General features: G+C 32.8%; 1 protein-coding gene across 8 annotated transcripts in view; it reads left to right on the top strand.

Moving 5' to 3' along the window:
• The first annotated feature begins 239 nt into the window (after positions 1-239).
• The window catches only part of LOC147072460 (uncharacterized), a 63,042-nt gene continuing 46,807 nt past the window's right edge, over positions 240-16,474 (top strand). Inside the window, exons 1-3 of one of the 8 annotated variants that reach the window (XM_085947225.1) lie at positions 240-345; positions 1,212-1,294; positions 1,382-1,789. In XM_085947225.1, the coding sequence (XP_085803351.1) occupies positions 1,602-1,789 (188 nt within the window). In that variant the 5' untranslated portion in view covers positions 240-345; positions 1,212-1,294; positions 1,382-1,601. Of the gene's footprint in view, positions 914-1,211; positions 1,295-1,381; positions 1,790-16,474 lie in introns of all 8 variants that reach the window. The other 7 variants (XM_085947219.1, XM_085947227.1, XM_085947224.1 and 4 more) reach the window with 7 other exon arrangements.

Below are 16,474 nucleotides of genomic sequence, written 5' to 3'. Positions count from 1 at the left end.
ATACTTGACTATCGCATGCAAATTTAAGGATACTCCGGCAATTAGTGGAAGGTCTCTTTAAACTCTGCATCTGAAGGTCGCAAACCTAAACTATTTGAAATGTATGTCGGAGCAAAAATGTCCGAGTTGACGATCCACGACGCGAGTGGACGAGAACGTCCGCTGCAGGGCCAGAAGTGGACGAAAAGTTGGCGAGCTGCCCGCCACGGCATCCCGATTCCCTCTCCAGCGGCAGCCGCAGTCGCAGTCAGCCAGCCGGTCACCTCTCCGCCGGACGACGCCGAATCTGCCGGCTAAATGTGAACCCCAGTCGACTCCGAAATTTCGCTTAGTTCCAATTATATCGTGAGATTTCTCCATGCTAGTTCGTCGCACGCCACAGTTCGCTCGCGGAAATAACCTACAAACCGTGTTAATGAAATTGTGAAACCATTAAACGTTACGTAATAAACAAAAGGAGCGAGTTTTCGTCTCCAGCAGACAAAAGATACGGACCATTATCACCATAACATACGGTGGCGGTTCATATTTGAAGTTGAAGCCCATGAACATCCATTTAAAACACATCCAAACAGCATCGTGAAACCTAGATTTGCAAAGCAATGAAATAAATAGACATTATTTTGCGTGTTATTTTTCCTAAAATAGATACGTCTTTATTCGCATTCGTTCTTTTGACGTCAGAGCTTTTCTGTTTACACGAATTTGATAGTTTCAGAGCACGCGGCATTTTTGGTCGATTTTATTTCAGTGCCCGCGACTGTCATTACCATTAGGATTACCTACCTACTGTCTTGTAAAGTTTGCACTTTTCGAAAATCTATTTTATATCGATCCCTGATTTCGTATTTGTAACTAGTAACTACGCTAGCGTTATCAATAAAGCAATCGTTTATTTGTGTTTTTATAATAGGTATGTTTAGTAATGATCTATTTACTTAATTAATAATTAATTGGGACACTTTCTTTATTTCTCTCGAATGCCTAGTCCAAGCAGCTGTGGTTATTTTTAACCGAGCGTGACTTTTGCTAGGTAGCAGTAGAGCTTTACGTTTGTATTGAAAAATTCTAAATCAACAGTACGTAGCGTAGAATAATAATATTATGATAAATTAATCAGTGTGCTTTTCTGTTACGTGGTTATCGTAATTTAATAATTAATACACGCGCCTTTCGAACGCTTTTGAATTAAATAAAAATATAATATTCAGGAAAGGCAGTTTTAAACGTCGCGCGCTTCAAAATAATGAATTTACGGTATAAACGCTAGTTTATAGAGGTGTTTTACTAGTCGGTAAAATAATATGGCATATAATTTAGTGTAAAACACGCTAGTGGATGAAGTTGTCATTATCTAAAATCTAAATAAAAACGTAAACAGGTAGCATCGCCCAATCAATTATTTGGAAAGGAAATGAAAACAGCCAGATGATATTTTATAAACTTGTCTATGGTACATTTAGTGCTTTCCAAATTTAAATATTTGAATTTGTTCCAATGAAGATCTCGTGTGAAGTTCTGTTTAGGTATTCGAAAAACCCGCCCATGACGGAGGCGTGAGTCACCTTTTCAGAAAGGGAAACTACCCACAATCTGCAAGAATGCATCATCTGTATCCTCTCGCCAAGGGTGATCCCCTCTGTCCGTTGGGATTCCACCCGCAGGTGAGATGGCCGACCCGCTGCAAGAGATGCTTCCGAGATTACAAGGAGCACGGCGGAAGAAAGAAAGAAGAGGACATGACAGTTTCTACGCCGAGCTTATCTACGTGGAACTCACCTTCGTCGCGGTAAGCGTTCTAATTTTTTGCCGCGCTTTTCAGTGTGAGGAAATCAAATTATATTTTCACATAATCACCACCGTGAGTTGTAGGTATGAAATTATTCTGAACAATATTTTGTCAGCGTTTTCTACTGAATCATAAAACATTTTAGTCGACAGTTCAATGCAAATTCATCCCCTAATTCGTGGAAACATAATCATAATGTATCTAACCAATGCGTCATGGTTTCCATGAGGTTAATTCTTTCAGTTTACCTCACCATAAATAAAATTATTCCCACAGCTTTCATTCGTGTATCACAGGCATCAGTTGTAATAGGTACCTATAGATTAGGTAGGTAGGTACATTCAACACGTGCAGAGTTTAGTATAATAATTTCCATTGTCGGTCGACCCGGGTACCTACCTGCATTTAATAATAAAAATTGGGGAAATGATATATTGGTATAACTACACACGGCCTCTAAAATATATGTATGTAGGTATATAAAAATCATGCTTAATAGATTTTTGACTTTAGTACATATATCGGTTAGTATAGTTTTTTTTGTTTGTCTATCTCTACCTACATCTGTCTGTATCTCGATATCTCAACAGGTTCTCAAAAACAACGCACTTGCAACAATTCATTCAGGAAAAGTGGTCAGGTGGGATGAGCTCTCAGTCGATTGTGATACTGACGTAGCTATGTGTTTGAAGATACTGACTGAATTTTCTTATAAATGGACGGGGGAGATCCAATCGTCTTCTATCTCATTGATTTGAATAAAATCAAATGTATTCAATCTATTTCTTCATTTTGTATACAATGGAACCTCTCATAACGAGCATAATTAGTTCCAGAATTTTACTCGTAATGTGAAGCATTCGTTGAGCGAAACAATATTGTTCCCCTATAAATTAATGTAAAATATGATACTTAATGCGTTCCGTACCGAAAAAATACTCATCTTTTTTTATTTTTAACGTTTATTCAAAGAACATTAAGTAGGTACTTATTATTATTTATGAATTTAAGACAGTAAATAATTCTTTTTTACTAAAAAGCTGTCTAGAGATTGTCTACTCTAAGGTCTAGAGCAGTGGTTCTCATGTGCATTTTGAGATGGAGGTTTTGCTGCGGCCACCAGCGCTTTACAGAATAACATTTCAGAAATTTATTTATAAAATTATGAAAATGGTTGAAAAAAAATTTGGTCGAAGTTATACGTTGACCAAGAATCAAGTCAATTCAAAGAATTGGCAATAATTGCTTGTTGATTTTTCCTATTACTGTATACTGTGAAAGATCATTCAGTGTAATGCACTTCATAAAAAACAAATATCGAAGCCAGTTGACAAATATAAACTCAGAAGCAGCCATTCGGCTTGCACATTGGAAAAAAGGAGTAGGTATTGAGGAATTTCCATTTGCATTATTTTTAAATAAATATATATAACATGTACTAAAATGTTCAAATGTCTTTTATTAAATGGACTTGTCTATATATAAATTGATCTTTTTTTTAGTATCTAAATAAAATTTAGCTTTAATTTTTTCAATCCCAACTAAAGTGAAATTTGGTGCGCCAGACGTTTCCATAGAACTGTCAATGTCAATTGTGCGGCCACAGTTAAATTTCACGTGAGAACCACTGGTCTAGAGACATTTGTTTTGGCCGACGCTTCAAAATTTGGTGAAAATGTGACACAGCATTATCATAAATTTGTAGCTCGCATAGCCACTGCCTTATTACGGTGATGCTTCTCAATGTACGACGCAACAGTTTCCCATGCTTTCAGTATTTCTAGCTTAGCACTCGTAATGGAGAATTTTACGAACCGGAGCGCTCGGTAATTTTATGAAAATATTAACATAGTTATCTAATTTTATGTGTTTTATAAAAAATAAGTGTGTGATTTTTTGTTATATTATGGCCATTCTAGCTCAAATGGTAAAATGGTAATGAAACGGAACGACAATGTTGCCAATTTTACGACCCGGAACGGCGCTCCGGTGCTTTCCGGTCCATTTCGAGCCCTGCTCTTATTGCGCCAGAAGATTGTTGCTTTGCTACCTCCTCCACTGACTGCGAAGAATTACTCTTCTCCACAACTTCTTGCTGTGGTTTGTGTTCTTGTGCGCTTGTGGTCAGCTCTTGGCTGTGCTCTTCCACAAGCCTACCTATGACATTATTATACACCAGTCCCATGATATTGGCCAAAAATACAATCTCATTGACTACAAACTCCACAGTGACTCCGCGTCACTCGTTAAAGGAGCCATTTTTTTACAATTTTATTTGTTTTGCTCTTTATGCGAATCGCTCGTTATGAGAGGTTCCACTGTAACTTTCTTCCAAACCAACAATTTCTTGTAACAGAGACCATTAGTAGAATACTTCTATAATTAATTGCTTAATAATTTGTTCTATAGATTTCAGTCAGTCACTACAATATAATAATAATAATATAATATACAACAGCTGCAGATTTTCTGTTGGAATTTTTATTTATAGTTCACGAATAGATATATAAATAAACAAAACTCATTTTGTGCCATTTAGTTTTCTCTCGATTGAAATATCTGTATACAATAAATTATGTAGGTATACCTATCACAGAACAGAATAATTTGAGTTCTCTCGTATACCTATACTATAGAAATATACCAGTGGCGAAGGATGGAGGTAGGCTGTTAAAATCCGCCATAAATAGTGCACAGTAAACTTTGTCAATCATACGTACCTATTTGTTTTTATTGAAATAATACTACAATTTATTTACAGATGGTGTAGGTTAGTTTTTCAAATTCAATTAAACTCTGTAAAAATCAAGCTATAGGTAATAGATAATAGTCAAAACATACCCGTAGGTATATCTATAAAATATTTAAAGTTATGCAAATAATTCATACATAACTTTGAATATTTTATAGATAGAATAATATTATTTATTTATTATAGTTTAGTTTAGGCTGGGCTTAATGAATTTAAAAAAATAAGCCAACAATATTTGCAATATGTGTTCTTAATCCAACGTAAACAAATAAGTATGAATGAAAAAGTGTGCACAAATTTGTCTTATCGCCCAAAATATACCAAAACCATTATGGCTTGGTTTAAGCAGGGTTTGATTGATTTTTAAAAACTAACCAATCTGTAAATAAATTGTAGTCTTAGTTCAATAAAAACAAATACTGAAAAAAATGTTTAACAAAGTTTAATGTGCACTATTTCTGGCGGATCTTATTAGCCTACCTCCACCCTTCGCTATTGATAGATACTACCATAAGACGGGGTAAATAGGAACAGTTCCCGGGAAAAAGAGGAGTGTTACAATTGCTGAAATGCTACTGTTTCCATTCCAATATGTTTGTTATTTGACAGATAAATAATTATTTATTTGAATTATGAAAACTCCGATAGGAAAGGAAACCAGACCGTGTTTTATTCATCAGACTTGAAAAAGTATATTGGGATTCGCATCAGCGGTCTAGTGCTAAATAAAAAAGTATGGGAGCGCTGATTAACTATAATAATTAACACCCTTACCCGCAGTTAGAGTTGGGTATTTCCCGAGAAAATCTCAATCTCGAGATTCGGGATTTCCAGAAAAGAATTCTCGTAAATTTTTGAGATATCGCGAAATTTAAAAAAAATCTAAAATCAGTGTAAAAACAGACAAATTCCAAAAAAATATGATTTTTTTTATTTATGTAAGAAGACAAACAAAATAGAATTAGGAAAACAAAAATAATTCAAAACATTACTAATTAAAATAGAATTTCAAAAAACACAGGCTGTCAATCGCTGCGTCTGACAATCGCGTACGCTTTTGAGACAAAATCCCCCGATGTTACAAAAATTGCGCGCTCACTTTGAGTCGACGTTGGCTTAATTGTGTTAAATGCCCCGAACGTTTGAACTTTGAACGTTTTGTGTTTTCTGTCCACTTTTTTCATATAGAAAATCGTTTTTTCAATTAATATTTGATAATAAAGAAATCCCGAATCCCGAGAAAAGATTCTCGAGATCCGGGATTTCTCGAAATTAGGGATGGAAAATCTCGAAAATTTCTCGAGAAATCCCGAAACCCAACTCTACCCGCAGTGATTTAATTTCTGCACCAATGAGTTTCCAACAAAACGTTCTTTCAATACCTACATAGTTACAAAAATCATTTTATTATATTTACGTTAAAATAAATATTTATCAAACTAAAATAATATCGTGCAACATCATTTTTCGATGATTTTTTTTATTTTAATTATTATTTGGTGTAAATTATATTTTTATCTATCTAGGCCTACTCACTAAATTTATCGAAGGCAAGAAAGAAGCTTCTTTCTGTCAGTAATGTTAAAAGAAATTATAAATTTTGAACTGGATTTTTAACAATACTGTTGAGCGAGGACCATGAGAAGGTAGACGCCAATTACCTCACTGGGAAAATGATTTGTATAGGACAATTATTACATTGGGAGAAAACACGATATTACACTAATGTGTTTATATATTATATATCTAATACTTTACTTGCATATAATATCTTTATACGACAATAATAATTAAATTAAACACGTTTATAAAACAAAATTTAAAAATATCGTGTGTAAAAATATAATGTGTTTGTGGCTGACCGATGATTTCTAAGGCTGCGCGCACACGGCAAAGCGAAGTTTCGGATTCATCCGCCAAACGTCGTTTTCGGGTCGAATGCGTTTTGTTTGCGTTTCGTTTGCGTTTCGTTTACGGCGATATATCGACGATGCTGTCCAAACATCTGGACAGAGAAAACACAGTTTTCAAGGAGATTCATAAACGCCTTTTTTTGAAACTGCACCCTGCTGCGAGAGTATTTATCTCTCATTACAGTGGTGTACAAGGGTAAATAAATCAATATAAAATCAGTACATAATATTGCATTATACCTACATTTATTTTCCCACTATTGCTTCTTTTGGAGCTGGACTGTTTTATATCGATAGCGTTTTGAAAATTACCTATTATTGTGCCTATTATGTATCATCATAAACTTTGTCTGATCAATACTATCGACCGAGGGTACTTGATGGAGTTTGAATTTAAATTCTAATTGATTTAAGTTTTGTACTATTATTATTTATTAATACAATAAAAAAAAAGATTATAAGTTAATACACGAAGAAAGGGTAAAAACCTTATTACCTAGATACCCACTAAGTAAAGGATGAAGTATAAAAACATAATATTGTGAATAATTTGAATACTTGCATTGTTTCTAAAAACTTGTTGTAAATACTATTAATACATTCGGTAGGTAAGCAGTTTTACAAAATAAAATAAAAAGTTTTGACACAGCATAGCTATGAGAAGAAGTATTTCATCAGAAGAAAGGCTCGCCATAACTAGAAGGTAAACTAAACTAAACTAAAAAACATACATATACCTATACAAGTACATAGGCACATACCTATCAATAGTAGTAGGTAGGTATTCATTATTCTCACTACAATATATTATTATTGGTACCCGTTTACATTTTAGTGTATATATATATAGACATCTAGATGAACAGATTTTAAGGGAGATATTTCAAATGTTTATTTATAATATGTGACAAAACAGAACACCCGGAAAAAACCTGGCTGTTCTGTTTTATCATGTTCTGTATTGTTATTGTTTTGTTTTGTCATGTTCTGTTTTGTCATGTTCTATTTTGTCATGTTCTGTTTTGTCATGTCCTGTTTTGTCCGGTTACCATCTAAGTCATACCACGTGTCTGGGCAGTGTAAAAATAAAACCCAATCATGATGAATTGTTTGCAACCAGAAAGATTCACTTGAATGCTTAATGCTTATTTGGACTATGTCTGCATTTGCATATAGCTAACAAAAATCCGCATGAAAGTCATTTGAAATAATTTCTACACTATGAAAATATCTAGGTAAAACGGTAAAAAAGAAATACTTAATAATATGTAGGTAATGTTTACATCTTAGTTCGCCACTGGCCTCTGAGACAAAAAAAGGTTTTTTTTTAATTCTTCGGATAGTGCAATAAATAAATTCTTCCATAATAACACTAGGGGTGAAACAAAGACTACTACTATCAGTTTGCAGAACACAATAAGGCACATATTGTATGACATAATTTATTACTTTAGTCCGAAAAATTTGAAAAAATCCTTCTTTCTTAATAATTAGTGTCATCAAGAATTTCACAGTGGCGTTTATGCAATGGGGAAAAAAACAGATATAATTTAATTAAAATATTTTATAGATGTTTTGTATATAATTTGTTAGAACAATGTATTATATTATTATACCTATTGTATATTATTATTATGTTTACGGTGATATATCGACGATGCTGTCCAAACATCTGGACAGAGAAAACACAGTTTTCAAGGAGATTCATAAACGCCTTTTTTTGAAACTGCACCCTGCTGCGAGAGTATTTATCTCTCATTACAGTGGTGTACAAGGGTAAATAAATCAATATAAAATCAGTACATAATATTGCATTATACCTACATTTATTTTCCCACTATTGCTTCTTTTGGAGCTGGACTGTTTTATATCGAAAGCGTTTTGAAAATTACCTTTTATTGTGCCTATTATGTATCATCATAAACTTTGTCTGATCAATACTATCGACCGAGGGTACTTGATGGAGTATGAATTTAAATTCTAATTGATTTAAGTTTTGTACTATTATTATTTATTAATACAATAAAAAAAAAGATTATAAGTTAATACACGAAGAAAGGGTAAAAACCTTATTACCTAGATACCCACTAAGTAAAGGATGAAGTATACAAACATAATATTGTGAATAATTTGAATACTTGCATTGTTTCTAAAAACTTGTTGTAAATACTATTAATACATTCGGTAGGTAAGCAGTTTTACAAAATAAAATAAAAAGTTTTGACACAGCACAGCTATGAGAAGAAGTATTTCATCAGAAGAAAGGCTCGCCATAACTAAAAGGTAAACTAAACTAAACTAAAAAATATACATATACCTATACAAGTACATAGGCACATACCTATCAATAGTAGTAGGTAGGTATTCATTATTCTCACTACAATATATTATTATTGGTACCCGTTTACATTTTAGTGTATATATATATAGATCATCTAGATGAACAGATTTTAAGGGAGATATTTCAACATAATATTATAAATAAACATTTGGTTGCAAACAATTCATCATGATTGGGTTTTATTTTTACACTGCCCAGACACGTGGTATGACTTAGATGGTAACCGGACAAAACAGGACATGACAAAACAGAACATGACAAAATAGAACATGACAAAACAGAACATGACAAAACAAAACAATAACAATACAGAACATGATAAAACAGAACAGCCAGGTTTTTTCCGGGTGTTCTGTTTTGTCACATATTATAAATAAACATTTGAAATATCTCCCTTAAAATCTGTTCATCTAGATGTCTATATATATAAACACTAAAATGTAAACGGGTACCAATAATAATATATTGTAGTGAGAATAATGAATACCTACCTACTACTATTGATAGGTATGTGCCTATGTACTTGTATAGGTATATGTATGTTTTTTAGTTTAGTTTAGTTTACCTTCTAGTTATGGCGAGCCTTTCTTCTGATGAAATACTTCTTCTCATAGCTATGCTGTGTCAAAACTTTTTATTTTATTTTGTAAAACTGCTTACCTACCGAATGTATTAATAGTATTTACAACAAGTTTTTAGAAACAATGCAAGTATTCAAATTATACACAATATTATGTTTTTATACTTCATCCTTTACTTAGTGGGTATCTAGGTAATAAGGTTTTTACCCTTTCTTCGTGTATTAACTTATAATCTTTTTTTTTTATTGTATTAATAAATAATAATAGTACAAAACTTAAATCAATTAGAATTTAAATTCAAACTCCATCAAGTACCCTCGGTCGATAGTATTGATCAGACAAAGTTTATGATGATACATAATAGGCACAATAATAGGTAATTTTCAAAACGCTATCGATATAAAACAGTCCAGCTCCAAAAGAAGCAATAGTGGGAAAATAAATGTAGGTATAATGCAATATTATGTACTGATTTTATATTGATTTATTTACCCTTGTACACCACTGTAATGAGAGATAAATACTCTCGCAGCAGGGTGCAGTTTCAAAAAAAGGCGTTTATGAATCTCCTTGAAAACTGTGTTTTCTCTGTCCAGATGTTTGGACAGCATCGTCGATATATCGCCGTAAACGAAACGCAAACGAAACGCAAACAAAACGCATTCGACCCGAAAACGACGTTTGGCGGATTAATCCGAAACTTCGCTTTGCCGTGTGCGCGCAGCCTAAGCCATTTTGTAAATAAGTCTAGGGTTTTCAGTTTTCAATAGGCGGACCTTGTAGTTTTTAATTAGAACATTAAATTAGACAGAGTTTTATTAATAATCTGGACTACGGTTATTATTAAATTCATACAATTGAAATCTCTTTCGCATTTGGCAGAACTACATGGTATGGTTTTAGAGCACTTAATTAACGGAAACCATGTGAAAACAGATCACGACATTACCGATGTGTTCGTATAACGTTTTTTTCTCGTTTTAAATAAACAATTTATAACACATTTTTGGAACTTAAAAAAAAATTGTACAGTTTATATTAAGGCTAGAAAAAGTGTGGTGATTCTGATTCGCAGGTTGTCTGATGAAACTTTGTTTAACGTGTCTAGAATCTAGACTAAGAATTAATTCAATGCCATTAAGTAGTACTATATTTCTATTTTCTAAATAAATGTTTCTTTATTTAATCATGTTTTTTTATTAAAACTAGCAGTTGTTTTGTTCTATTGTTTTTCAATTTATGTTTGAGTCAGAGTATGGACCTAATAGGTTGGGCAATTGGCTAACATCCATTTACCGTAAAAACAAATCTGTTAATACAAACCTCCACACTGTGGAGGCCCATATGATTTTATTAGGATCGGACATAAGGTCGGTCATAATATCGGTCACCTAGAATATAATCGGAAATTAAACGTTGTGTTCAGGTCTCGTAATGGACCGGAGCGCCGTTCCGGTTCATGAAATCCCCAAAATTATTGCTCCGTCTTGTGGAAATAATATTTTGACCATTTGAGCTAGATGGGCCATTTAACAAAAAATCTAATACCTACACATATTTTTTACAACGTTTTTCTTAGGTCGTATTCTTATTTGTCCGGTACAAATCTTGCAATCGATTTTTAACTAACTTCCCGACTAGCTAGATATTTGAAACTTTTAGAATATATCAGAACACGATGCCAATGCATTTTTTTAATACGTTTAGCCATCTTTAAGTATAATTGAATTCATTTTTAGTTAATTCTGTTTTGTATGAAAAGTTATTTCGATACCATTATTGGTTGCTAGGGGATCCTAGCAACTAAATTATTAAATAATTTACACGTGCGTTACTATGGAAATCAATATGAAATGACATTTCATTATTCAGTATTTCTATCAAGTACATTTTTTTTGATCGTGTAAGCTAGTCAAGTTAAGTTTAAATGATTCAACAGAAAATTTAAAAACGTTGTATATACAAAAGTTCTTTTTATCTTGTAATTATTTTTTTAAATATACGTATAATTAGATTTATATTTTCGGAAAATTATCAAACGCTCCAAATGATTATGTATTAAGTGCCTTAGTAGTAAATAACATGTCTATAATGTTCCCAGTATAATATTAAGACTATTCTGGTATCGTAGGAAAAGTGGTTATTTAAACAATTCGGCCGTCCACATTTAATTTAAAATATAGCAATGCATATTAAAAGAAACAATAAAACTCCTTCATTTTCGATATTATTCAATATTTAAAATAACCTAGCTGCGCGCAGACGGCAAAACGAAGTTTCGGATTCATCCGCCAAACGTCGTTTGCGGGTCGAATGCGTTTTGTTTGCGTTTCGTTTACGGCGATATATCGACGATGCTGTCCAAACATCTGGACAGAGAAAACACAGTTTTCAAGGAGATTCATAAACGCCTTTTTTTGAAACTGCACCCTGCTGCGAGAGTATTTATCTCTCATTACAGTGGTGTACAAGAGTAAATAAATCAATATAAAATCAGTACATAATATTGCATTATACCTACATTTATTTTCCCACTATTGCTTCTTTTGGAGCTGGACTGTTTTATATCGAAAGCGTTTTGAAAATTACCTATTATTGTGCCTATTATGTATCATCATAAACTTTGTCTGATCAATACTATCGACCGAGGGTACTTGATGGAGTTTGAATTTAAATTCTAATTGATTTAAGTTTTGTACTATTATTATTTATTAATACAATAAAAAAAAAGATTATAAGTTGATACACGAAGAAAGGGTAAAAACCTTATTACCTAGATACCCACTAAGTAAAGGATGAAGTATAAAAACATAATATTTTGAACATGGGCGGCTGGCTGCTTGGGTCAAATAGTCAATGACCTCCCAAAAATAAATATCTTACAATCTATATACATTATACAATGTCAATTATCTCCTATATATTATTATCCGTTTTTGCGAGCGATTGTATCGTGACGCACGCTAATTTATATGTACATGTATCTAACCACCATACACACACACGTATCTCAACTCTCACAATCGTTCGCTGCTCGGTCAATTTTATGAATGCCAAGATTCATATTTCTTAATAATATTTCTTTCTCTCTCATTTCCTATATGTGAGACGGAAAGAAAGCACAAAACACGCCTTTTTTTTCATATTGTTTAATCGCTTGCATACACTAAATTTTGGTCATTGCTGAAAACGAGACAGCTATACTATTTTCAATATGTAAAATGAAACAGAATGATATAAATTTTTCCTTAAATGTTTCAAGAGTTTTGTTCTGTGGTTTCAAGGTCTCATTTGTGCGACAAACCTTTTTATTCTTATTTTTTGTCGCTTATTATTTCAAACTGACCATTGTTGTCTGAAAGTTTCATATGTTATTAATTGTAGTTCAGTTTAAATCCAACCTTTGAGTAAAACCCATCGACTGCATTTTCTGTATTAAACCATTGTATACAAGTTACCGATTAATATGTAATCTGCTATATTAATCATAAAGTTACCTTCTAATAAGATCAGTGGAAATATAAAAAGTGTTTATATATAAATGATCCCGCCATTCCATAACACTAGGTATTATAACGGAGCTTTTATTAAATGTGTTTGATTGTTTTAATCTTATGTTCTTAAATAGTATTAAGTACAACAGTTATTAGGTGTATAAATAGACACACAAAGTTTGGTTTTTGACCTAATTTACAAAAAATTATAACGTGTTGGGTGCAATTTCGGTTAACGATGAGTTGACAACGTGAAAAATGGACATTTTTTTAAGGGTAAGTAACCTACCTATAACAATTTCTAGTACTTCTTCTATAATGTATAAAAAGCTAATTTGCAAGAATTTCACAGTGGCGTTTATGCAATGGGGGAAAAAGATATAATTTAATAAAAATATTTTATAGATGTTTTGTATATAATTTGTTAGAACAATGTAATATATTATTATACCTATTGTATCTTTTATCAAATAAACATTTAAAACATATTATAAATAAACATTTGAAATATCTCCCTTAAAATCTGTTCATCTAGATGTCTATATATATATACACTAAAATGTAAACGGGTACCAATAATAATATATTGTAGTGAGAATAATGAATACCTACCTACTACTATTGATAGGTATGTGCCTATGTACTTGTATAGGTATATGTATGTTTTTTAGTTTAGTTTAGTTTACCTTCTAGTTATGGCGAGCCTTTCTTCTGATGAAATACTTCTTCTCATAGCTATGCTGTGTCAAAACTTTTTATTTTATTTTGTAAAACTGCTTACCTACCGAATGTATTAATAGTATTTACAACAAGTTTTTAGAAACAATGCAAGTATTCAAATTATTCACAATATTATGTTTTTATACTTCATCCTTTACTTAGTGGGTATCTAGGTAATAAGGTTTTTACCCTTTCTTCGTGTATTAACTTATAATCTTTTTTTTTATTGTATTAATAAATAATAATAGTACAAAACTTAAATCAATTAGAATTTAAATTCAAACTCCATCAAGTACCCTCGGTCGATAGTATTGATCAGACAAAGTTTATGATGATACATAATAGGCACAATAATAGGTAATTTTCAAAACGCTTTCGATATAAAACAGTCCAGCTCCAAAAGAAGCAATAGTGGGAAAATAAATGTAGGTATAATGCAATATTATGTACTGATTTTATATTGATTTATTTACTCTTGTACACCACTGTAATGAGAGATAAATACTCTCGCATTAGGGTGCAGTTTCAAAAAAAGGCGTTTATGAATCTCCTTGAAAACTGTGTTTTCTCTGTCCAGATGTTTGGACACTCTGTCGATATATCGCCGTAAACGAAACGCAAACAAAACGCATTCGACCCGCAAACGATGTTTGGCGGATGAATCCGAAACTTCGCTTTGCCGTGTGCGCGCAGCCTAACAAGGTAGTTGCTTACCTTGCCGTCAGTTTACAAATTCATTACACAGGACGACACTATCCAACAAAAACAATTTCGAAACCATGTAGACTCTACTTCCCAAACTTTTGGCCCCCGAAAGCAGAAAAATATCCAATGCCCCCCCACAAAAATTTTAGTTTTTTGCGACCAATCGTACTTTATTTACCATTAATTATTTATTACAGCTACAGCCTACAAAAAATGTAATACGAGGGGTTTGATTGCATATTTTTACATAATAAATCAATATCCGGTACAATGTTTGAAATGAAAATTTGCAGGATTTGCTCGAAAGTCTCCATTGAAAGACACGACCTGTGTTTACATTTTATTACCAGTAATGATGAAAATGCTGTTCGCACAGGTGTTTTTGTCTCAAAAGTAATTATGATTAACAATTCTGCTTTTGCGATTGACGAATATTTAGTATTACGAATTTAAATAATATTAATATAAATAATAAAATAATAAGTAGGTATAGTATAATAAATAAAATTAAAATAATACAAATTTCTTATCAAAGGTTCAAAGACTTCTTTCATTAAATTCGACTTCAAGGGAATTATCTGATCTAATAATATCAATCAATTCTTCTTGAGCTGTCCACGTAAAATATGATCATATTAATATATTCAGTATGATACTGATAAGCAGTGGCGGCCGGTGGTCTTCAGAATAGCATTTTCTGGTAGTGCGCAATGGTTTACCTTCTATAAAGACAAGATCTTCTTCTTTCACCCTGTCACGACCCAGCATTGGGGCATAGAGCAAGCACAAGTTCGCGCCACTTCCCTCGGTCCATCGCCAACTCTTGCGCCTCCCGCCATGTCAGACCTGCAGCACGTAGGTCGCTTTTGTGGCACCGCTGCAGGGTGAGGGAGGGCCGGCCATGGCGACGGAACCCTTGAGGCTGTGCCATAAGGGTACGAAGTTTCACACTCTTTGGCGGCATCCGGAACACGTGTCCTAGCCACGTAAGGTCGTAAAGGCTGTCGTGTTCTCTTACCGACTTCTCAGAAGGTAAATTAAATATGTATTTGTTTATTTATACTATTTCTCAAAAAAAAATTTGAACAGCTAGAATGATTTAATATCAATAATGAAATATAAATGTCACAGCTTATGGCTTTACGCTCCGAGCGAACAATGCGCCAGCCAAATAAATAACCGGATGATGTGTTTTATTATTATTTTGAATGTATTTGAGTGGTTTAAAAATTAAAGCGACAGTTTGTATTTTTGTAAAATGTTGGCGATTCATTAAAAATGTTAAAAATTAACTCGCCAACACTGTTATAAAGCAGAAACTGGCATTTTTGTTTCTAGAGTCCTTCGTTTCGTGCGCCGATCAAAAAGTGTGTAAAAAATTCTACACAAACGCCATTACAGGAACATTCGACCACCGTTTAAGTAGTATACAATGACCTCACTGTAATCCTGTGCAAACTGAAATTCTATTTGGATCGCAATCGCTTCGCGCTCATGAACAAAGTATTGTTCATAATACTGCTACATGTTCTACTTTGCGAAGTGAGTGATACACATATGAATAACAATGAAAAGTTGAGCGATGTCTTCAAAAATGCAGGCACTAGGCGTAGCACTTGCATGGTATAAGAGGAGCCGCCGCTGCTTATAAGATAACCATACATTGATATACCTAGGTATTGAGTAAATTTAACTCAAATCTATTTAAATAATGATTTTAAGATGGCGCATTTCTTGGGTCTTTTTATTTCCCACGCTACATAGTTCTTATAAAATTTCTTCTTGAATTAAATAATAGTCTTATTTATGTAATCTGCCCACTACCTTATTACCTATTCATTTGAAATCATTCAAATTTTAACAATACCAAAGTTTCTAATCAAATCTGCTCTGCTTTCAATTTGAGAACCACTAATAATTATTATTCTTGTATATTGGATAACGGATACCATATTATTATCCATATCCAAAGCTAGTAATATCCATAAAACAGTGCAAACGCTGAGAAAACAATTTTTTTGTCGATAGGAAATTTAAAATTCTATATCAGTAAGTATCACTTAATACATATTAATTTTAATAAACAAAACATTGTGGACATAATAAATCAGAATTCAGGACGTTCACAAAATGAGATTATGGCCCTATTCACATGGGACACATCCAGCCACCGGTGTGT

The sequence above is a fragment of the Rhyacophila brunnea genome, unplaced genomic scaffold (assembly GCF_057557595.1).
Source record: "Rhyacophila brunnea isolate RB1 unplaced genomic scaffold, BYU_Rbru_1.0 scaffold_2, whole genome shotgun sequence".
NCBI classification, from domain to species: domain Eukaryota; kingdom Metazoa; phylum Arthropoda; class Insecta; order Trichoptera; family Rhyacophilidae; genus Rhyacophila; species Rhyacophila brunnea.
This window is presented reverse-complemented; position numbering and strand designations above follow the sequence as displayed.